A 24,558-nucleotide genomic window follows, 5' to 3' on the forward strand; every position below is an offset into this window, starting at 1 on the left:
TGATCTCTGTACATTGCAGGGATTTTAACAAACTTTGTTGCAGATTCCTACCTTTTGTTCTTCTGAAGAAATATTTGTTTGTTCCTCTGTGCTAAGTGGGTCTAATGGGAGTGATTTCATAATTATCTGCCAGCTGTCGCAGCTGCAGGGCCCTAATGAGGAAAGCTGCTGGGCCTTTAGACGTGTTCCTATTGGGAGTATCTCACCAAAACTGACATTTTTGTTGCAGGGGATGCCAGAAATCTGACTTGTATCTTAGGTAGACTTCTGGGAAAATTGGTGAGCCAATCACACAAGCAGGAAATTACGTTTCTGGGGTGTGGTCAGTACACATTCTGTGTACATAACTTCTCCTGGTAGCCATATTGCATTGCATTTTCAGAAAATTACAACAGCTGCAGATTGAAAAGGAAAGGTAATTTTTAATAACATTCAATTTCAATATGATTTGTGTCGCAATTCTATACGTTATATTGTTTTTTCTTTATTTTTTTACTTTTTTCCTCCTCAAAAGTGGAGTTACCCTTTAATGTGGCTGGTCAGGCGCATGTTGTTCACCATCCGTATCATGATTATCCATACAAATAAACAATAGCGGGTATCATCGCATAACACCATTTATTAGTATAAATCCCCCAAAAAAATCAGTAAAATGGACACACATATTTGGGTGCCTCCCCGGCACCAGGAATTATCTGCAGGCCATATAATCCAAGCCGTAGCCGCTCTGTGTCTTCAATAATGTGTAAACCAGTGTGCATTCCACCTGGCAGAAAGCAGAAGTGGTGTAGTACTGTGCATGTACTCCCCTACGCGTTGCCTCGCCAGGATGTCATCAGGAGGTGTTACGGATGGTGAACAACACGAGAGACTGACCAGCTACATTAAGCGTGTTTTGACCTACCTCACTGTAAGCTTAGGAGGGCAACATTTGGTAAGTTTGGTCGTAGGAGGGCCCTAGATTGGTGATTGAGCACGAAGCATGCGGGTTTCTGCACAAGTCACAGCACTTTACTCTGGCTAAAAGAAGGAGGAGCACTTTATTCTAGCACCATTGCACCTTAAAGAACTGTCAGCACTTTTTAATATGCTTTGAGCACTGTTTGCACTTTGAATATTACATTATTGCATTTTGGTATTTTTCAATATAGATGACAGCGCAGCTATTGTCCCTCTATTTTTTGTTTATTGCCATCACTGTGGAAAAGCACTAATTGGAAGTTAGTGCAGCTCACATATGCTTTATATTGTAGATCATTGTTGCACTGGAAAAAATGTTGCAATTTGCGCTATTTTAATGTTGCATCACTGATAGTTTATCAGACTCGTTGTATTTTCGGTATATGGAAATGTCATTCCAGATTAAGGATGTATGAGAGATTTGCAGCCCCCTCCTATATAACATGCACAGGGCAGTTCATGCCTCCATATTATGTTATGTCAGCTGAATGCTCTGTTGCTGGTTCAGCAGCTGCATTTACTTTGCTAACAAAGCACTTACGCTCTAAAGGAATTTTCTAACAGGTGAAGCATCATCAGCTTCAACTCAAGCAAAAAAAAAGATCAGCCAAAAGGTGGCCATAAACAGGCCAATTACTACAAATGATGCTCCCAATTTCAGTTCTTTACTTGGAATTGGTGGCTGATGGGAGCTGTTATTGCACAGGGAGAATTTGCGACCTGCTGATAGATCTGTGTGTGTGTAGTTCTGATCTTCTGCTATCAGGCAAGTATCATAGCAAGTCTCCCCACTCTATCTTCTCAATCATTTCTGGCAACCCCTGGTTGATGTCACACTTACAGAATCACCAAGGTGCACCAACCACATTCTCTAATGAATATCACTCCCTTGCTGTTCCAGAAAGCTTCAACTTCGTATTCACTACATGGGGAACAGCAATGGAGCAACATCGTACTGGTCCACTCAGCAACTGAGCAAAACCATAGAATGAGATAAGTGATTTAGCAAGAACTCACTGGCAACCATTTTGCTCATGTGACTTGACCCTTAAAGCGTTTATTACCCCGACACTTCATATTCCTGATATGTGCCTTCTTTATCATGTACTGTATGTATAGGAAAGTATCCTGTACTCTTCGTATTGCTTCATTTATGTGAAATACCTGATGTTTCTGCCATCCTATTAAAAACTGACCACACTAAGCAGATCAGTTGTCCGCCTATGCTGGGAACTCAGTCTGCTCTCCTCCAATGATCAGAGTTTTCCTGACATGCCCCCACAAGCTCAATGTATTGCTGCTTCTCCTCCCCCCAGCTCTTATGCAGCTGAGAACAGAGGGGATGTGATTGCATATAAAAAAGGGGAAAAATGTATTTATAATGTTTTTTTTATATCTTTACAAAATGTTTTGCCTTTCATTTCTATTTTAAATTGAATGGGTTGTTTTACAGAGTAATTGATTACAATCACTTCAAGCTTCAAGCACATAGGTGTTAGAAATGGGGGCTGGGGTTTAGTTAGCAAATTTGCTAACTAAACCCCTGTTTTTATTGCATACTGTTGGACAGGTTAATTCGGTAGGTAAGCAAACTGGTTGGTGTGTTGAGCTGGGGGTTTTCTCTGGTTTGTCTTTCATGCGTTGCCCTTCCATGTGCTTCTTGCTGTGAAGGCCTGTTATATGTGGGGGCCGGGGCCATTTTGTTTGTTAGAAATGGGGGAGCATATAGTACCCATAGGGCTACCGGACACTTTCACACCCCTTAAGTGGAGCCAGGATTGTATAACTATAATGGCATAAACATAAATGGACATTATAGACAAATGTACACATTGTGCAGACAGCCCTGATGTCAGCCTTGAAAAAAAAAAAAAAAAGGAACACCATGGATATCTCCATTATTAGCATAGGTGTGCGCAGCCTATTGCATTAGGGTGTGCACCCCAAAGTTTAAATACACATGCATGTGTTTGCCTACATGTATATGGCCCCGGTACATTACTCTCCCTGCTGGCAAAGTGAAATAGAAGTGTGTGGCACTTCTCTTATGGCAGAGCAGGTCCGAGGGAGATCTTTCCCATCTCCTCACTGGCAAACAGAGCGATAATGCTAATGTGCCCTAGGTGATTAGGGTGTTCCCAGGCACACCCTGTGCGCACGCCTATGATTATTAGTGATGTTCAACCAACAATACATTGTAAAAGACTGGCATAAACTCATTCTTAACATTGGCTTCTGCTGGCCCAACAAATTAAATTTAAAATACTAACAACGTACAAGGACATCCACAACTCTGCCCCAAGCTACATCACCAACCTTGTTTCAAAATATCATCCAAACTATAAAAAAATTAACTTCATCCAAGACCTCCGGCTCCCATACTCCCTTGTCACCTCCTCCCATGCTTGCTTCTAAGGGTCCTTTCACATGGGTGTTCCACCCAGGGGACTCCGCTTTGCTCAGTGGGGGATCGATCCGCTGATCCCCACTGAGCAGGCCAGTGACAGGTCCTTCTCCGCTCACTGTGCTGAGACGGACCTGTCAGAGCCCCACTCTCCTCTATGAGGAGATTGGATGAAAACGCCAAACGGATGGAAAATAGGGTTATCATCCGTCTGGATTTCATGGACAGGATCGGATTGGACAGCGACGGGTGTCAGTGGACATGTCACCGCTGACATCTGCTGCCCCATAGGGGTGAATGGAGCATCCCATCAGGTCCGGCTGAAAAACTATGTGAAAGGGGCCCGAGACTTCTCCAGAGCCTTTCCCATCCTCTGAAACTCCCTACTCCAATCCAGCCATCTCTTACTCTGTCATTTAGGTGATCATTGAAAACTCATCTTTTAAAGGAGTTGTAAAGTCAGGAAGGTTTTTTTTTATCTTAATGCATTCTATGCATTAAGATAAAAAGCCTTCTGTGTGTGTAGCAGCCTCCCCAGCACCCCTAATACTTTGCTGTTCCCCCTCTCTGTCCAGCGATGTCCACGAGTCCCTCGGCCATACTGGGACTCTCCCTCCTGATTAGCTGAGATACAGTTGCTGCGCCATTGGTTCCCATGGCTGTCAATCAAAGTCAGTGTGCCAATCAGGAGAGAGAGGAGGCGGGGCCGAGCGGCAGCTCCATGTCTGAATGGACACATGGAGCTGCAGCTTGGCTCGGGTGCCCCCATAGCAAGCTGGTTGCTGTAGGGGCACTCAATAGGAGGGAGGGGCTAGGAGCAGGAACGAGGGACCCGAGAAGAGGAGGATCCAGGCTGCTCTGTGTAAAACCAACTGCACAGAGGAGGTAGGTATAACATGTTTGTTATTTTTATATTTTTTCTTTATTTTCTATTTATTTTTTATTTTTTTTTATCCAAAAGGGCACCATGGCACATCTTTGGTGGGAGTGTAGGAAGATACGGGACTACTGGCAGGAGGTAAAGTAATATATAAAGGTAATAACAGGAATGGAAATCCCAGAGGACCCATGGGTCTGCTTATTCTATAATATATATATATATATATATCACTAAAAAACAAAATAAAAGTACAGTAGTCCCATATCTAAAAAATGCAGCAAAAGTAATACAAAAAAATGGCAAGAATCAGAAAAACCCACGATTAGCAAATGGTTTAATGGGATTGAATACATATATGAAATGGAATTTTTATGTAGTAGGGAAGAAGATCAGGCAGAGAGATTTGCCAGCATATGGGGAAGTTGGCTACAATTTAAGAAAACGGATAAATATATGGAAATAAAGACAGAAGAAGAAGCGGAGAGACAGGGGAGTGGGACGAGACAGAAGACTAGGAGGAAAATGGGTGTAGGGAGGTAATGTGCCTGTTTTTATTGTATATTATATTATATATATATATATATATATATATATATATATATATATATATATATATATATAATTATTATTATATGATGTAAAATGTGTTGACATGAAAATTAAATAAAGTCTAAATAAAAAAAATAAAAAAGCGAGACTTTACAATCACTTTAAGGAAGTCTGTTCCACCGCTACCTAACAACTAAGCTTTTAGTTTCTCCATCAACTCATCCCCACAAAGTTATTACTTACTTTTTGTATCAAGCTCCCTTTTAGATTACAAACTCTCATAAGCAGAGCCTCATGTCTTTAATTGTATTGTAACCGTATGTCGCTCTTTATTTTGAAAAGTGCTGTGCAAATTATTGGCGTTATATAAATCTTGTATAATCATAAACATGCATGAGAGTAGAATACAAAAAAAGTCAAACCTCCACATGTTGGAATGTGACTTGACAGTACATTCAAAAGAGGAACGTTGGGCAGAAAAAAAAAACACCCAACCACACATAAATGTGCATTACTTCTGGGCGCGTTTCTGTGCATTCGTGAGTCTGGCGTTAATGCATTCTATTGGCGCATTCTGGGCAAAAGAATCCATCAACTCCAGACGCATGATGCTTATGCAAAATTTGGCTTTTATCACATTTTTTTCTGCTGCTTCTCTCCTGTAATGAGAATAGGCTTCTAAAAGAACACAGTGTGCATGCAGCCTTAAGCCTGATACACACGGTAATTTTTTTTCCATTCAGCTCAATGGGCTAAACGAAAAAAACTGAGCAGCTCACAAGGAGGTCTCTGTACTAACTATTCCATGTTAGTACAGCAATCTCCCTGATGTGCTATTGTGTTCTGACAGGGGAACTGCCCCCCTGCCAGAACACTCCGGTGAACACTGAGAGTTCTGATCGGATGCTGATCGGCTGCTAGTTTTCCTGCACACTTGTTCGACAAAAGCTAGTCTTGAGATCGGCTTCTGTCAAACGAAGACCTGTACACAAGAGCAGCTCTGGAGCTGAGGACAAATATGTGCAAGCATCAATACATCAATATATCTGCTTTTAGGTTCTACTGCCATTTGGATGGCCTTATCTAAATAAAATGTGCAGTTGAGGTTTGCTTGCAGCACACCAGGTACAGGTATGTGACAGACCATTGCTGAGTGCCAGAATCCTTCACTGCATGACGGCCATTTCTGAATTTCAACAGAAACAAGAAGATCAACATAAATCCCAAAACAGCCGCAGTCCAAAAAAATAGGAGTTGCATTTTTTTCTTAATCCTGGTGTTGAGTAGTAAGCAAATACACAATTCATGGCACAGTCAGTCAGTATGTCAAATCAAAAACTTTTGTGCTAAGCTTGAAAAGTTGGGGAAGGCTTTAAAGCCTTGTTGAGTACTGCTATCTGGGGCTACACCAAAAAGATTTAGTCAGCGGGCATAATTCCTACTCACCCTGCGTCCTGCCTCATTGTTTTGCAGATTCATTAATGCCCGCGCTTGCTCTTCAGACCCTTTCGGGTAATTCTTCTCTCTCTCTCGAGCATCCACAAACTCTTTGGCGAACCGGTAACCATAATCCACATTGTCCCCGCAGCCACCCCACAGCCAGTCTCGGGGTAAGTCTTTGGGACGTGCAGTCCTGCTGCAGCCACAAGTGGCCAACTCCCCCTCTCGGCAGGCACGGCTGATGGCATTCACCACTCCTGCTGCACTGATGGCATAGGTGAAGGCAGCCTCTCTGCTTCCTACAAGACAAAAGCAAACAATGAGTTTCAAGAAAGGAAGAATCTTAATATACCAATATGATATCGAATATGGCAACAATGTTATTAATTAGAGGAAATTTTGTTCTGTAAAGTGTATGCATCCAAATATATTTATGACAACCAATCAATAAATCAATATAAATTATGATTGGCTCTCTGCAATTAGAGGTAGTCAACAAAACACTGTAGTAAGGCTCCAATCACACCTGAGCGTATCATTTTCAGGTGTTTGCTTGGGCGTTTTTCATGCATTTTTTTCTGGCGTTTTTTGCAGGTGTTTGGAGGCAGACATTGACATCCAACAAAAACGCTTGTAATCTGTCAAAAAAGAAGCTCATTTACTTTTTTGAGCTTCAGGCGTTTTGCTTCAGGTGACAAAACACTCATATGTGAACAGGGGCCATTGAAATGAATAGGATTTTGCTTGTTGTGCGTTTTGAGACTTCAGAGATGAGCGTTTTATGAGCTGAAAAACGCTCAGGTGTGAACAGGACCTAAGAAATGATCAACAGCTCTATAAATTGACAGATTGGTTTAGGTTTTCCATTTGATCAGTTTGATCGCATTGGGTGATCAATTTAAAGTCGTATTAAATCCAAAAGCAAACGTTTATTGTATTGCAGCTTACCAATTCTTAGATGTGATGGCTGCATAAGGCCCCTTTGATACGGGGTAGAATCCATCTAAGCGGATCTGCCTGCTCAGCAGGGGATCTCTTTGCTGATCCCCACTGAGCCGGCAGGTGACAGGTCCATTTTCACTCCACTATGCTCTCTATGGGGCAGTCGAATGGCATCTGATTGTCATCAAATCCGATCCACCGGACGGATGGCGAACATATCCCCATGCGTCTGTTTTTTAGCCAATTTTATCAGATTGGATGCTGACATCCGCCGCCCCATAGAGAACAATGAGCGGTCCGAATGGGTCCGCCTGAAAAATGGACAGGTGGAACCGATCAGTCCACTGGTGTGAAAGGGGCCTTAGTTTTCTTTTTTTCAGGCTTCTTCTTTTCTCTTATTGTCACCTGGTGAACCTGCCAGTAATGCAGGCCATACACAGAGTGAATTTCTTTCCTGCAACCTTGATTCCCCAATCAACACATACAGTGTTGACAGGGGAAACCCTCCCGCCAAGCCATTGTAGTCTCCCAGCTGGTGGGGGGTCAGCTGCCCCCACTGGGTATCGCATGTAAAATCTGGCAGGCTGATTGTACCTACCAAAGTAAATCAATTGATCAACTTGGTACATTTAGCCTGCCCATATTTGGTTCAAATCAGCAGGATCCAGCCGAACAGGTCTATGGCCGGCCTAAGTCTGTTATTTTTCAACAGGACAAGCTGTCCTGCAGAAGCAGCAGTTATTTTCATACAGACATTTACCATGATTTCCAATGAGTACCATACATATCTGTGCTACTTCAAGTCGCAAGAAGGTTTTAGGCATTCTATGCATTAGGATTAAAAGTCTTCTGTGTGCAGCAGCCCCTCTTAGCCCCCCTAATACTTACCTGAGCTCATCTCTACCACTGACAGGGGTGCTTACAATTGCCAGCTTTTATTTATTTTGCAGGAACAAAGGTGTTGCTGTAACTGCTTATAAAGAATTAGCTACAGTTTGGCTTCAATATGTTTAGTGTATTAAATCTCCTAGTACATCTAACACTGCCCTTGCCCCAGACTGAAAATGCTGCTGTCCAAATGGCACCTCTGTTCTCCTTCATCCAGAGTGGAGGCACTCTAATCCAGGAGGTGTGATACCGGCCAGATCATCAGGTGAAAACAGAGGGGGAAAAGCCTAACAAAATAGAAAACAAATGCAGTCACCACATCTAAGGATTAGTAAGCCGCAATAAATTGCATTTTTGGTTTTGGGTTTAATACTGCTTTAATGATCATATCAATACATGTGTGGACAGCCTAAGCTCTACAGCACAGGTGTCAAACGCAAGGCCTGCGGGCCGAATCCGGCCCTCCACGCCATTTCATGTGGCCCTTGCACCTCTCCTGCAGCTGCAGAGTTCCCGCCCTCCTTTGGTCCTCCTCCAGACCCTGCACTTTCTGCTTCCCAGTAACGCCCCAGCTTCTTCCCAGGTAACAGAGGATGGGGAACTCTGACTTCTGATGGTGGAGGGGCTCTTGACATCTGATGTAAGATGGGGTGGGGTGCTCTGGACATCTAATCTTACAGATTCTTTGAGGGCAATCATAATGCTGATGCCGCCCGAGAAGAAATTGAGTTTGACACCCCTGCTCTACAGCATTCTAACAACAGCTTGCATCCTGCAGGCCTGGACGTCCCAATGTTTGTGGTCAGCCTTGCATCTGTGACATATAACAGTAGCTTTACAAAGCATTCTGGGACCTATATAGTAACAAGCGTGCCCTCCCGGAAGCCGAATGATAATTTGTATTGATCTGTGGAGTGGTGTCTGTACAGTGGCCAGTATGTAAAATGTGGCAGATATGGATCAGTTTGCCCCTCTGGGCATGCAGTGTCTGCATTTCTTACCAAGTGATGACAGATAAAGTGCTAATTACTTATCACAGGCTGGAGGCATCACAAGTCCTGCAGGCTACCTGTCTACCCATGTCCACTACTGCGCTCACGTCACGCTGCCTACTTGTGGCCATTACTGGCAAGGCTGCTATATGGTATTAGGGAAGGTGCCAGTAGTCTGGGAGGGAACAGTGCGGGGCGTGTTGCTGGGGCAGAGACTCTGAATATGGACAAATTGTATGCAGGAATTTACAAAGAAACAAGATAAGGAATCCTCCTCAGGGGGCAATATGGGTTCAGATGTCTCGAAGGGATCCCTCTGCCTGTACGATACAGGAATGTTCACAGATCAATCACACCATTTCTGGGATAACTTTCCCCTCTACAAAAATGTGATGCCGAACAGTGAGGGGGACTTGATGAACTTAAAACAAACAGTTGATAAATTGTCATTTATAGCAATTATGCTGTGACAAGATTGAATATCATTTAGTGCATGGGAGTGTGAATGATGGAAAAAAGTAGTTGACAGCGGGATTGCTATGATATCGCATAGTGCATACAATAAGAATATTTCATTTTTTTATAGAAAGGACATAAGCTGCCCATATACTAAGTACATTTTGCCCTGTTCCCAATTAACCTGCTGAAATTCGATTGGTTTGGTAGCCCTGTCAGCACCACTCCATACAACATCCTTCAATTGAAAGATTTAAGTCCCGTCATACACAGTTTCAGCGTTCATAACCGTTTTTAGTTGACAGTGCATAAATGTTCACAAAATTTCTTGTCCGATTTATTTATTTTTTTTTGGGGACATTTGTTCCTAGACTTCCGGGTTGTCAGCAACTTCAGATCATGTGCGGTCTTTCGTATCCGATTTTTCTCGGACGTACTGCATACACATTAAACGAAAATTGGTCGTCTGGGGACGGACGATAAAAATTTTGGTGTTTGTCCCTCCGTTTTTTTTTGTTTTTTTTGTTGTCGGCATCGGCTGCTGAAAGTTGTGTACACACTAGCCGAAAATCGTACGATTTTACCTCGGATGGGAATTTTCGGCAGATTTTTTACTAGTGTGTACCTCACTTAAGGGGCCGAGCAAAAAATGTCAAAGAAAAGCACCTGCATCCAATCAGATGCAGGCGTTGTTGCTGTCCCAGCTATCAGAATAGGACAGCCATCAGAATAAAATTACCGCAGCGGGAGATTCATCCATACGCTCTGTTTAGCATAGATGGAGGAATCTATTAGATTTCTTTCATTCATCCTGCAGGCTGAACAAAAAAAAAAAAAAAACAATCATTGTATGGCCAGCTTTTGTCAGTCACATCAGCCTCTGCACCACAGGAGCTTACATTCTGATGTCCCAACACAGTCACATACTCTTTGTGTGAATATAGCTCTGACATACACCACAGTGCTGTACAGAGAACACTGAGCCATTACTATTACACTCTAAGGTCCTTACCATAGTCACACAATTTTATACATTAATAGCTCTAACATATTCCTCAGTGCACACTAAGGGCCGGTTCACACCAGAACGTGATACGGGAAAGGCATGTCTCTTGCACATTTCCCTCACTGTGTTCAAATGCCCTGCCTTGCGATCTGCATGCGGGTGCCAATGTTATGTTAATAGCACCCCAAACACGGATTGCAAATGCAGTGCGTTTGCGGGCACCAAATTGCATGGTACTATGCAGTGCATTTTTAAAAGTGGTGCAAGCTTTACTTTTTGCACGGTCCAGTGTGTTTTGCAGTCTAATCAAATGAATGTGCTGTCAAAATGCACCGCACGGGAGTGTGCGTGTTCCCGTGAGATCCAGTTCTAAGTCAGTCACATCAGTCTCTGCATGAGAGGTGCACTCTAATGTCCCACCACTGTCACACACTATTATGCATTTATATAGCGCTGACTAAGGGCCGTACACATGATCACAATATCGTACAAAAAATACCGCTTTAGAAGCGATCATACGATAATCTGATCGTTCTTACACAGCTTTCGTCCGAAATTATCCGAAGCGACAAACGTAAAATTTTTTCTCATATGATACCAGATCGTACGATTCTTGTTTAACAGCTTGCTGACCGCCCGCCGCAGATATACTGCAGCAGGCTGGCTCGGCTGTGCGAATCGACGTATGGGTATGTCGGTTCGTGGGAGCAGTAATGGGGCGCGCACGCGCCCCCCACGAGGCAGCGGGAATGCCGATCCACGGGACCGGCGGCACCGATTGCCGCCGGCCGCCCGCGATCGCTCCCCGCTGAGAGAGAACAACGGTCAGCTGTTGAGAACACAGCAGACCATTGTTCTCTCTGAAATGATCACAGAGCGCCTGTGATCTTCCTATATAGGATCACAGGTCTCTGTGTTCATTTCACAAGCCCATCCCCCACACGGTTAGAAAACACTCCCCTAGGCTCACACTTAACCCTTTGATCACAACTGGGTTAACCCCTTCCCTGCCAATGTCATTATTAGACCCCGTTCACACTGGGGCGACGCTACTTGCCGGGGCGACCTCACCTCGCACCGCGACCTCGGAGCGGCTGGCACGGACTTCATATCATTGAAGTCAATGCAGGTCGCTCCAGGTCGCCCCAAAGAAGCTCCGGACCCTTTTTCTAAGTCGGAGCGACTTGTGTCGCTCCTATTAGAATGGGTCCACAGCTACTCTATGGCAGGCGACCTACGGTCGCCTGACAGGTCGCCCCAGTGTGAACGGAGTCTTACAGTAACAGCACATATTTTTTTAGCACTGATTACTGTGGTAATGTCACTGGTCCCTCCAAAAGTGTTAAAAATGTCAGTTAGGGGTCCGATCTGTCCGTTGCAATGTCGCAGTCCCGCTAAAAATCGCAGATTGCCACCATTACTCGTAAATAATTAAATAAATAAAAACAACATAAATCTTTCCCCTAGTTTGTAGATGCGATAAATTCTGTGCAAACCAATCAAAATACGCTTATTGCGATTTTTTTTTACCAAAAATATGTAGCAGAAAAACAAATTGGCCCAAGAGGATGAAAAAAATAGATTTTTAATTTTTTTTTTTTTTTTTGGGGGGGGGGGGGGGGGTTATTATAGCAGAATGTGAAAAATATTGCTTTTTTTTTCGTCAGGATTGTCGCTCTTTTTTTGTTTATAGCACAAAACAGAAAAAAATCGCACAGGTGATCAAATACCACCAAAAGAAAACAATATTTGTGGGAAAAAAGCACATAAATTTTATTTAGGTACAGCGTCGCACAACCGCGCAATTTCCCTTAAAGTAATGCAGTGCCGAATCGCAACAAATGGCCTGGTCATTAAGGGGACAAATCCTTCCGGTCCAGAAGTGGTTAATTAGTGCAGTTTTCATCCGACAATACAATAAAATTACATTACATCACTTCCAAAGGTTTATTCTGTTGTATGAGAATTTTCGTACTTTAGTACCTATTCATTTTCGATATGGAGACTAGCATGCACAAAAAAATGGACATCATTGTGTGTACAGTACTAGGCTTTAAGCTGGCCATACATCATTATAGAACTTTCTTTCAATTTCCTTTATATTTTCCTTAAACTACTGTATCTAGTGCAAGGACCTGCCTGATAGCATACAAACTGAAAGTGTTTAGGATTGACTTCATATTGTATGTATTTGGTAAATCTAAAGGAAAATTGTATAATGTATGGCCAACCTTATTCCGCAGTGCTGTACAGGGAACACTGAGCCATCCACATCAGTCTCAGCACCCGGGATAAGCTTAGACCATACAAACAGGGCCCTACTGGTAGTAAAATGCAGGACCCTAGCGCTGCAAAGCCACAGTACTATCCTATATAACACAATGAAGCTTTTTTTAGGCTTGTATATAAATGTAACATACGCCAATATAATTTCAGTAACAAATTAGCTTTTTTCCCCTTGTTTTTTTTCGTTCTGGATGAGGGAAAGTGATTGAGGGGTTATCGCCCTCCCAAGAGAGGATAAGGAATGCGGAGGAGGAGGGGTCGCTGTCCCTTGTTTTAACACCTTTCTTTAGGAGAGTAGATCAAACTAGACCTGATCTCAGCATTTCAGGGCTGCATTTCAAAAGGAAGCCAAACAATGCCTCCTCACACCTCCGATCATGGGAGGAGATGAAATGCTAACAGGAGGGGGAGAGACAGCTGCCAGACCAAAGATCATAACTTGGTAAAAGAGAGCAATCAGACATATGATTCCACTTTTTATTGAAATCACAAAACAACCAAATAAAATGGGGATTTCTACTGGACACAAGGAGATAGAAAGCAATCTGCCCAGACCGTACGCAGCAAGAAAAATCTGCTTATATGAAATTGCTTTTGTTTTTTCCCCCAATTTCTTTTTAAATAATACTAAATTATATTTAAGATTTAAATTGATTTCCCAGGTTCAACTTCAAAATCAACCAAAATCCTGGAAAAGGATAAAAAAAACATGTATGCCTAAGGCCTGGTTCACCCCTATGCATTTTTTAGTGCGTTTTCAGTTTTGCAGAAACACACTACAGTCCATTTAACATGGGTCATGTTCACATCTGTGCATTTAATGAAAAGGGCCAGGGACCAGCATGCGATGCATACTAGCACATTATGCCATTGTCCTGCAGGGATTTTTTTTTTTTGGGGGGATACAACCACTTTAAGCCCTTATACATACTGGACATTTGGCCATCTCTGCTAGACGCCCTTCCTCCTGGCAGCAGCAGCGTTTTGGCAAAAAAAAAAAACACTTGGCGCTTGTAAACCCTTTTAAACGCATGTAACGCTTTTAGGCACGTCAAGTGCTTGGGCGTTAATTCATTTCATTGGCCAGAATAATAATTTATTCTGGCCACTGAAATAATTTAATGCTCAAGTGCTAAACATGCCTAGAGTTCAACATATTTACACACACACACGTCGAGAGTTTTCTCTGCCAAAACGTCACCACTCCTGGATGCGCTGGCAGTGGAGTTTTTTTTCTGCCTCTAAACTCTTGTAAACACCTACAGTATGTGTGCATAGACACGCAGTGGTGTTTAGGGGCAAAAAAAAAAAAACCCAGATGCCCCTTTTCCCCCTGATCGAGGTAAAGGCCAATCACAATGTACCGTCGAGGTCGAGGCCAATCACTGATACAGGGATGGAGACGCTGGGCATTACCTGCTGGTGTCTCACTTAAAGTCCAAAATAGCCTATATTGTTCATGTAACCAGGGATGGAGACGCAGTGCCTACAGGCTGGTGCCCCATTTAAAGTCCCACTGTGCAATTTTCGTGCGTTTTTGGTGGATGCAGTCTGATTTGACCTCAGTTTTTTCATATACAGGGATGGAGACCAATAGCATGACCAGCTTGTTTCTCATTTAAAGTCCCAAATATTTTATGAAATTAGGGATGGAGGTGCTGTGCTTTACAGACCAATGCCTCATATAAAGTCCCAATGTTTTATACTGTATCCACCAAGGGGATGGAGGTGTATGCTTCTCAGCTAGTCCTTTTCAGTTTTGTACCATCGCTACAACATAGCTATTAGAGCTGTGAGATATTAGACCAGTCATAGATGGGAGCGGGTTGGGGGAGGTTTGGGCTGTCTCCCCCCTCACCTGTCTCCCATCTATCCATTAGCAGCCATGTGCTTCCATTGTGGAGACACTCAAAATAGACAGTGTTAGGACTGCAAGTAACACAGGATGCCGTGTAGAGGCTTACACATGCGTTTGCAAATGCGTGTCAACTAAACCCCTGTTCTTTATTTATATTGTGAGACAGGTCTACTTGGTTGGTGGCAGACTGGAAGGTGAGTACATCAGACTGGGGGCTGGCTGGCTTCCATGCACCTCTTTTAATCCTTCCAATTTTCAGTTTTTCTGATACAGGGATGGAGACGCTGGGCATTACCTGCTGGTGTCTCACTTAAAGTCCCAAATAGCCTATATTGTTCATGAGGCCAATCACTGCGGGCCCTTTATCACGTGATCACCGATCAGCCAATGAAAGCTGATCGCGGAAGTAAACAAAAGCCAGCTATCAGCTTTTTTTTTCCCCTCATGCTGTCAGCGTGAAGAAAAGAAGAAAGCAGTTAACAGCCTTCTGTTAGAGCGACATCTGTCCCCTTAGTGCCTACCAGTGCTGCTAATCAGTGTCCACCAGCGTCATCTATCAGTGTCAATCAGTTCTGCTAATCAGTGTCCACCAATGCCACCTATCAGTGCCCATCAGTGCTGCCAATCAGTGCGCATCATTGCCTCATCATCAGTGTCGCTTATCAGTTCTGCCAATCAGTGCCACTTCTCTGTGCTATCAGTGCCCATCAGTGCCACCTATCAGTGCTGCCTCATAAATACCCATCATTGCAGCCTATTAGTGCCCTTCAGTGCAGCCTGTATGTGCCCATCAGTGCCATTTTATCAGTGCCCAACAGTGAAGGAGAAAAATTCCAAATTCCAAATTTTATAACAAAATATGACATTTTTTTTTTTTTTTTAATTTTCTGTCTTTTTTTTTGTTTGTTTTGCAAAAAATAAAAAATCAAGTGGTGATTAAATACCACTAAAAGAAAGCTCTATTTGTGCGAAACAATTTCATATGGGTAAAGTGTTGCATTACTGTGCAATTGTCATTCAAAGTGTGAGAGCGCTGAAAGCTGAAAATTGGCCTGGGCAAGAAGGGGGTATAAGTGGCCAGTAGGCAAGTGGTTAATACTTTAAGTTAGCTAATAAAGGGTATCCCTTAAACTCCAAAGTAAAGTGAGATATTACTTCAATGTAATGTATCAAAGAATCGATTAGATCAAATGATTACTGTTATGGCGTATGACAGCATATCCCCCACAGGATATGGGATGTCCCAGCTGACATGGTCATCCTCTGGTCCAGACCTCTCACCCGCAGCCTGGCTGATCTCTGGTCATCACACAATCTCTAAAGTTCAAGGAAAGTGCACAAGGTCTCTTGGGAGGATTGTGGTGTGTGGCCTGGAGGAGTCACGAACAGAAAAGCTGAGCTGCCATCTCTATTACAACAAATATTCCTCCTCACACATCTATCGGGTGCAATGAGAGTGCAGATCCTATCAATGCCCCAACCTAAACTAACAGCCCCCTAACGCCATCATTATCCTCTGTGACATCTTTCGTTAAAAATCTCCATACAAGAATTTAAGGGTTTGTCAACTCTAACCATGATTTTCTCTTATTTGTTCTTTTTTATTCTGTTAAGTTTGCCATTTACGGTGTTTTGCTATATCTGTTCGATAAGAGAAAAAAAATGACCCATTGATTCTGCCAGAAGTCTTGTGAGCTGCTAACTTCCTGTGCTGGTTGGTATTGATCACATTGTCCAATGCCATTTTAGGACTACTACCCCCCCCCCCAATATAAACTGCTCCAGGTACGCCCTATAGCAGCTTTACTGCAACAGGGCGACGCCTGTGCGCCAGATCACGCATATAAATACATGATCTGACACTTCTGGGTAGGGGGTTGCGCATGCACGCTGCCGGTGGCTCGCTTCTGCTGTGATTACACACAGTGGAAGCCGATCGGCGGGTACACAGTATCCAATGTTCTCCGGCACCCGCCAATCCTTAGGTAGAGAGGCAGATCGCCGTTCTGACAGGAGGGGAGGGATGGTATTTGTGTCTCGGCAAAACAGGGAATAAATTCCATCTCTTCCCCTAGTGAAAGCACCTCACACAGTATAAAAAAACACTGGTAAGGGACACGGTTTACCGATTGATTGCCCCTGATGTTAACCCCGTTCCCTACCAGTGTGATTAGCAGGGGCAGACTGGCAACTTTCAGCCCAGGGGGCAAGTACAAACCATAGGCCCATGATGCAGTGACTCAGCCCCCCGCTCCCACTCTCCCTCTTCCCGTTCCCCTCCTGACCCCCATTCCAGGCTGAAGTCCTGCTCCAGGTACTCTCTACTCACCGGCCGAATCCGGGTTCCCAACCTGGCCAGCAGGGGACGGTTGGGGGGAGCTGGGACAGCTCGGTTGGGGCTGGCCGGGGGAAAAGAGTCTCCAGTGGGGCATGGAACTGGCCTCTGCTCAGACACAGTTTACACCATCCATGCTGGGGGGAGGCCTGTGCTCTGTCCTTGTCGTCATCCTTGCACTCAGTAGGTCAGCAGTGGGCCCTTTAGGCATGTCTGTAGCAGAAGCGGTGCAGCATTTTTACAGGACATCAGAGTGCCCAGGGGGGTATTTGCCCCCCTGGCCCAGTCCTCCCCTGGTGATTAGAACAGTGGCAATACATATTTTTAGCACTGTCACTGGTCCCCAGTTACTGTCAGAATGTTCGCCGCAATATCGCAGTCCCACAATAAGTCGTTGATCGCCGCCATAACTAGTAAAAAAAAAGTAAAAAATAAATATATCCCATAGTTTGTAGATGCTACAGGTTTTGTGCAAAACCAATCAATATATGCTTATTGGGATTTTCCTTACAAAAATATGTAGCAGAATACATATTGGCCAAAATTTTTGAATAAATTAATTTTTTTTTTTTATTTTTTATTGGATATGTTTTATAGCAGAAAATAAAATCTTTTTTTTTTTTTTTTTTTTAAATTGTCGGTCTTTTTTTGTTTTGTAGTGCAAAAAATAAGAAAACACAGAGGTGATCAAATACCAGCAAAAGAAAGCTCTATTTGTGGGAAAAAAGGACAAACAATTTTTTTTGCGTACAGCGTTGCATGACTGCGCAATTGGCAGTTAAAGTAAGGTAGTGCCGTATCGCAAAAAATGGCCTGGTCATGAAGGGGGGTAAATGTTCTGGAGTTCAAGTAGTTAACTGTATCACTGAATTCGCATCTGATTCGGACAGAACACGCACAGGGCCCTTTTTTGGGTCCGCAGCAGAATCGGATTGCATGGTGGTTCACACCAATGCGATCCGATTCATGTCCAAACTGTCAATTCGCACTGCGATATGTGAACTGATCTGGGGGTGTCGTTAACTTTGTATTGACACCCCCAGCAATTCACATATGGCAGTGTGAACTGCCTGCAATTTGAATGCGATGCGGGAACCTGCAGTGGAATATGTGAAATGTGTTACTGAGCCTGAGTGTGTTGCTGGTAGGATCACCAGGTGATGAAGGAAAAAAAAAAAAAGCGAATGCAGCCACCATATTTAAGGATTGATAAATTGCAATATATTACATTTTTGTTCTTGGGATACACTTTAAACATGGCAGTGGAATAGAATGACAGACTCGTGTTCACACGCACTTACCAATCTGCATGACCCGGCCGAACACTGATGTATTGTCCACCGTGCTGCAATTCCAGCGTCGTTGCTTGAACTGGTACTGGCATTCCTTGATGCCCGTCTTGGCCCCTTCGCCGATGTACACCATGTGGTCCTGATAAAGTTGGCACAACTTCCTCTGCCCAGGGGATAGGCCAGTCAGCTGACTGCACAGCGGCTGTGCTCCGATAATGTACAATTCAGGCCTCTGTACTGGATTCAAGGCCAGCGACCTAGATGAGGAAAAGAGGGTGAAAACATAAACTGGGTCCAAGCTCTATACATTCCTTATCCTGCTACCTATAGCAATGGTTACCTATCCTTGCAGCAAAATAATAGATTTTGTTTTGTTTAGAAGTGAAGCTGCTTCCAATTTTTTATTTTTTTTTAAACTAAGTGGAGCAGAGAAGAGTTAGAACTTCTGTCAGAACTTTATTTCTGCCTGTGTCCACCATTGACTTATGACTGTGGTCACCGGACAGGAAGTGAGGGTAAATCCCTTTACCTTGGAACCACCCAAAACTAAAAAAAAAAAATTAAGAGCTGAAGTTTTACTTTAAGGCTGGGTTCACACTGATGCAGTGTACTGCATCGCACGTCATTTGTACAGGAATCGCACTAGATTCCTGTAAAAATAACATGCAAATTCAGTGCGATGTGAGCGGAGCCATACAATATGTATGGCTCAATTACCACTGAATCCGCATCAAAAAGGTGCAGGAAGCTTTTTTTTGTCCGCACTGGAATCAGATCAGATTTAGACCCATGCGATCTGATTCCATCCGATTATACAGTTGGCACTGCATTCCTGGAACAAATTTTGGGGTATCATTAGCTTTATATTGACACCCGCAGCGGTTTGCAGAGCGCAATGTGAACTGCCTGCAATTCTGATGCAGTGCGGGAACCCGCACAGGAATCGCTGTGGTTCCCACACTGCATCAGTGTGAACCTAGCCTAAGGGACCATATACACTTCCAAGTTGTGATAATGTGTGCATTACCGCTATGCATGGTAACACATGTAACTTGCATTGCTGCGTTGTAGTGCCATTCATCTTGAGCTACAGCACAAGTGCACCCCAATGCACTTGTGCTGCAGTGAGCTGCAACGCGCAGTAGTGAATTGCAGTGTGTTGCATTATAAAAAAAAAAAGGGGTGTGCGCATTTTTAAGAATGTAAGGTGCATTGGTAGTCCATTATTTTTAAAATTGGCTGCCTTAACACAACACAGGGAGGTTGATTTACTAAAGGCAAATATACTGTGCGCTGCAAGTGCAGTTACTCTAGATCTGAGGGGAAGCTCTGAAATGAGGAAAAGCTCTGCTGATTTTTATCATCCAATATGTGCAAGCAAAAATGCATGTTCCCCTCAGATCTAGAAACGGCATCTACAGTGCACTAGAAGTTCACTTGTGGGTGCACTTGCAGTGCACACAGTGCCATCTTACGAGCATTATAGGCCCCCGGGCAATGCAGTGCACTGGGGCCCCGCCTACACAATCATCCACGAGAATAAATATGCAAATTATCGAAAAAGGCGATATTTATTGGTACAGCAGTGCCAGGCTTTCAAGTTGGGTCCAGTGAACACACACATGGACGGGAGTCAGACTCGACTGTCCTGTGTGTGCCTGTTCCCATGGAGGCGGACACCGGACAGGCATTCCTGCAGTTGTGGGCTCCCCCTCCATGGCCCAAGTGGCCTGACAGCAGGGCATGGCCGACAGGTGCTTGCCACTTGCTAAGTTCGGCAGCTGGATGCACAAGGAAATCTGGACTAATGCTTGGCTGGGTCGCTGGGCAGGTGGGGCCCCCCGGGCAAGATGGGCCCCCGGGCAACTGCCCAGCATGCCCATTCAGAAAGATGGCCCTGAGTGCACAGAATATCTGCCTTTAGTAAATCAACCCCGTAACAATACATGAAATGGGTTGTAAAGGTTCAGATTTTTTCAAATAAAAATAACAAACATGCTATACTTACCTGCTCTGTGCAAGGGTTTCCACAGAGTATCCCGATCCCCCTCTTCTGAAGTACCCTGGTGGCGCACCTGGCTCCTCCTCTTCATTGGGTGCCCCCATGGAAAGCTGCTTTTCATTGACACAGACAGCGGGACTCTGCCCCGCCCCCCCCCACTCCCATGTCCCTTGATTGACAGCAGCGGGAGCCAATGACTCCTGCTGCTATCAATTTGTCCAATGAAGTGAGAACAAGCCGCTGGGCTTGTGCATAGCGCTGGAAAAAGGGGAGGGGGGGATTGGGGGAGCGCTGCAGCAAAGAAGGTTTTTCATTAAGTCTTTGTTCAAACAATACAAAAGTGGAGCCACTCCCACTTTGCAATATATATGTTTTTTTAAAGATATTTGGCATTTATTACACACTGGGGTTGCTTTACTAAAAGCAAATAGGCTGTGTACTTTGTAAGTGCTCCAGAGCCTAACAAATGAGGGGAAGCTCTGCTAACTTCCATCAGTCAATCGTGTGCATGGAAAATTGCTTTTTTTTTTTCCTTGCATGTGATTGGGTATTCTTTGTAAAGTGAAACTTTACTATTTTTAATAAGCTCTGCAGCAACTGCACTTGCAAAGTGCACAGTCTATTTGCCTTTAGTAAATTAACCTCACTATTAACTATTTCATTTAAAATGATGTACTTTGTTAACCCTCACCTTCCTTCTTGTGGCATAAGATGCTATGGATTTACAAAAGTCAATGATGATTTATGAAAAGCGTGTATCATCAGTGGGGAGTTTCATACTTTAAACTTTCAGGAGAAAAGAGATGCTGCTTGGCTGCCTCCCCACCAACATGCAGGAAAGTCAGTAAGCTCTGGGTCAGATGAGATACAGAGAAGGACACCACAAAAGGCTATATCCTGCAGGACGTGGCACCTTTATCTTATAATTAGGGGCTGAGTACGGAACTGCGCAGATCTGAGGTAGAGCACTAAATCTCTTTAAGTGGATGGGGATTATCTTGTAATTAGTTCCATATTATCAAAGTTCTTATAACATCGGTGTGTGCACTAAGCTTGGATAGTGTCTGGATCACCTTCTGGGCTGCATTTCAACAACTGATCTATCCTATATTATCAAATGTATTGGGACGCCTGCCTTTACACACACATTAACTTTAATGGCATCCCAGTCTCAGTCCTTAGGGTTCAATTTTGAGTTGGCCCACCCTTTGCAGCTATAACAGCTTCAACTCTTCTGGGAAGGCTGTCCACAAGGTTTAGAAGCGTGTTTGTGTGATGTTTGACCATTCTTCCAGAAGTGCATTTGTGAGGTCAGGCACGGGTCCATCGGGTTGAGGTCAGGACTCTGTGCAGGCCAATCACGTTCCTCCACCCCAAACTCGCTCATCCATGTCTTATGGACCTTGCTTTATGCACTGGCCCAAAGCGTTTGGTGGAGGGAGGATTGTGGTGTGGGGTTGTTCTTCAAGGGTTGGGCTGGCCACTTAGTTCCAGTGAACTCTTAGGGCGTCAGCATGCCAAGACATTTTGGACAATTTCATGCTCCCAACTTTCTGGGAACAGTTTGGGGATGGCCCTTCCTGTTCCAACGTGACTGCGCACCAGTGCACAAAGCAGGGTTCATAAACACATGGATGAGCAAGTTTAACCACTTGCCGACCGCTCACATGGGTGCTACTGCGGCAAAGTGTCTCGATTCCGTCCAGCGACGTAGACTCCTCCCCTTGTGGGCGGCGCGTGCGCCGCCGGAGGCTCGCTCCCGCTGTATTCAGTCACAGCGGGAGTCGGGCCAGGGGAGGAGCGGCGGTGATCACCGCTGCTCTTCCCCAATCGTTGGGGATCGAGTGTGGAGATCCGCCCGCTTGTGTAAACAAAGCGGGCGGATCTCCTAAGTGACAGGCAGGGTCAGATTGCAGGGTTCAGCATAGCTGAACCTGGGATCTGTCCCTGTGTCACACAGTCCCCTCCCCCCACACACGTCAGTAAGCACCAGGCATACATTAACCCCTCCCTCTCCAATAAAGTTAACCCCTTCCCTGCCAGTGTCATTTTTACAGTAACAGTGCATATTTATAGCACTGATTACTGTAGTAATGTCACTGGTACACCCAAAAGTGTCAAAAATGTCAGTCAAGGGTCCGATCTGTCCGCCGCAATGTCGCAGATCGCCGCCATTTCTAGTTAAAAAAAACCCAAAAAAATGACATAAATTTCCCGTAGTTAGTAGCTGCGATAACTTTTGCGCAAACCAATCAAAATACGCTTATTGCGATTTTTTTTTTACCAAAAATATGTAGCAGAAAACAAATTGGCAAAAAAAGTTAAAAAATTTAGATTTTTACATTTTTTTTTTTTTGAGGGAATTTCATATAAAAAAATTTGAAAATATTGTTATTTTTTCAAAATTGTCGCTCTTTTTTTGTACATAGCGCAAAAAGTAAAAATCGCACAGGTGATCAAATACCACCAAAAGAAAGCTCTGTTTGTGGGGAAAAAGGGACATAAATTTAATTTGGGTAGAGCATCGCACGACCGCGCAATTGTCCGTTAAAATAACGCAGTGCCGAATCGCAAAATATGGCCTGGTCAGGAAGGGGGTAAAATCTTCTGGTCTTAAAGCAGTTAAAAATACACTCATTGACAATTTTTTTGTCAAAGACATGGAGCTAAATACATTTTGGCCTAAATATATGACAAAAATTGAATATATTGGATATTTTTTAACTGTCAAAGTAGAAAAATATTGTTATTTTTTCAAAATTTTCTCATTTTTTTATTATTATCGCAAAAAATAAAAAGCGCAGAGGTGATCAAATACCACCAAAAGAAAGCTCTGTTTGTGGGAAAAAAAGGACGTAAATTTCGTTTGGGTGCGGCGTTGCATGACCGCGCAATTGTCAGTTAAATTCGCACAGTGCCGAATCGCAAAAAGTGGCCTGGACTTAAGACAGCAAAATCCTCCGGTGGTAAAGTGGTTAAGGTGGAGGAACTTGACTGGCCGGCATAGGGTCCTGACCTCAACCCAACAGAACACCTTTGGAATGAATTAGAGTGGAGACTGTGAGCCGGGCCTTCTTGTCCACATCAGCGCCTAACCTCACAAATGCGCTTCTGGAAGAATGGTCAAACATTCCCATAGACACACTTCTAAACCTTGTGGACAGCCTTTCCAGAAGAGTTGAAGTTGCTATAGCTGCAAAGGGTGGGCCAACTCAATGTTGAATCCTACGGACTAAGACTAGGGTGCCAGTAAAGTTGATGTGCGTGTAAAGGTATTGGTAATTTAGTGTATTTCCTAACAAACAAGATGAACCAAATGAGACCACCTTGAGATCTTATAACAAGAGGGAAGTGGAGAGTAGAACTTCCACTCATCTCCTGGGCCTCATTCACACTTGTGTGCTAGAAACTGCGTCCCAGAAAAGTCTACATGCAGCCATAACATTCTGTTAGGCCTCATTCACACAAGCATAGAAAAAAAATAGTATTTGTTTTTTTGTTAATAATGCTTCCTGAAAGCTTCGCAAAGCAAATGTCCATTCATTACATGAATAGCGAATGGTCTGCCGTACACATAGGGTTTGCATCACTTGTGTTGTCTGAGTCATTTTTATCAAGCCCGCAATGTTTGGCAAGCCTTATGAATTGCAAAGCTTACCAACTGCCTCCATTCAACTCAAGGAAGCACAACACAAGCGCTATCTGAATTCAACCCCAAAACCTTTCTATGCCTCAGAAATGCGTCTGAAAACACAGACTAACACTACAGGTATCTTAGACTTATCGCCAGTGTAAACATAACCTAAGAGCATTGAATAGAGAAGGGATTTTTGTTTTGCATTTTTTCCCCTTTCTTTCCTGCCCTAAAGACACAACAGGAAGTGAAAGGAAATCTTTCCAACTTGAGGAAGTTCCCATTAGACAGACAGTTGTCACCAAAATAGGGGCCCTCTGTAAGGGTAACCCCAAAACTCATGGGTTTCAGTAACATTTTGACTGTTGAAGCCAGATTGAAAATTATATTTATTTATTCAGTCTTTCTGACAATAGTGAGCAGCATGAATAGATAAGGTGAATCCAAGCAGGGACACAGACAAAAAAAAAAACCTTACAGAACCCCCAACCCCCCCCCCCACCACCCACACACACATTTGCAAAACCAATGAAAAATGTTTTGGCTGTGCATTATGCTGTGACAAATTCTACAAACTACTTGTATATCTTACTCCATAGTACAGTAAGTGTCACATGCAATATTCAGATACTAT

General features: G+C 43.7%; 1 protein-coding gene across 3 annotated transcripts in view; it reads right to left on the bottom strand.

Moving 5' to 3' along the window:
• The window catches only part of WNT5B (Wnt family member 5B), a 218,388-nt gene that overhangs the window by 13,283 nt on the left and 180,547 nt on the right, over positions 1–24,558 (bottom strand). For all 3 annotated transcript variants that reach the window (XM_082255748.1, XM_082255749.1, XM_082255750.1), the window contains exons 3-4: positions 18,298–18,545; positions 6,240–6,532 (exon numbers count right to left, since the gene is read on the bottom strand). In XM_082255748.1, coding sequence (XP_082111874.1) covers positions 6,240–6,532; positions 18,298–18,545 — 541 coding nt within the window. The remainder of the gene's footprint in view (positions 1–6,239; positions 6,533–18,297; positions 18,546–24,558) is intronic.

Source organism: Pelophylax lessonae (assembly GCF_965119305.1).
Source record: "Pelophylax lessonae genome assembly, chromosome: 4".
NCBI classification, from domain to species: Eukaryota; Metazoa; Chordata; class Amphibia; order Anura; family Ranidae; genus Pelophylax; species Pelophylax lessonae.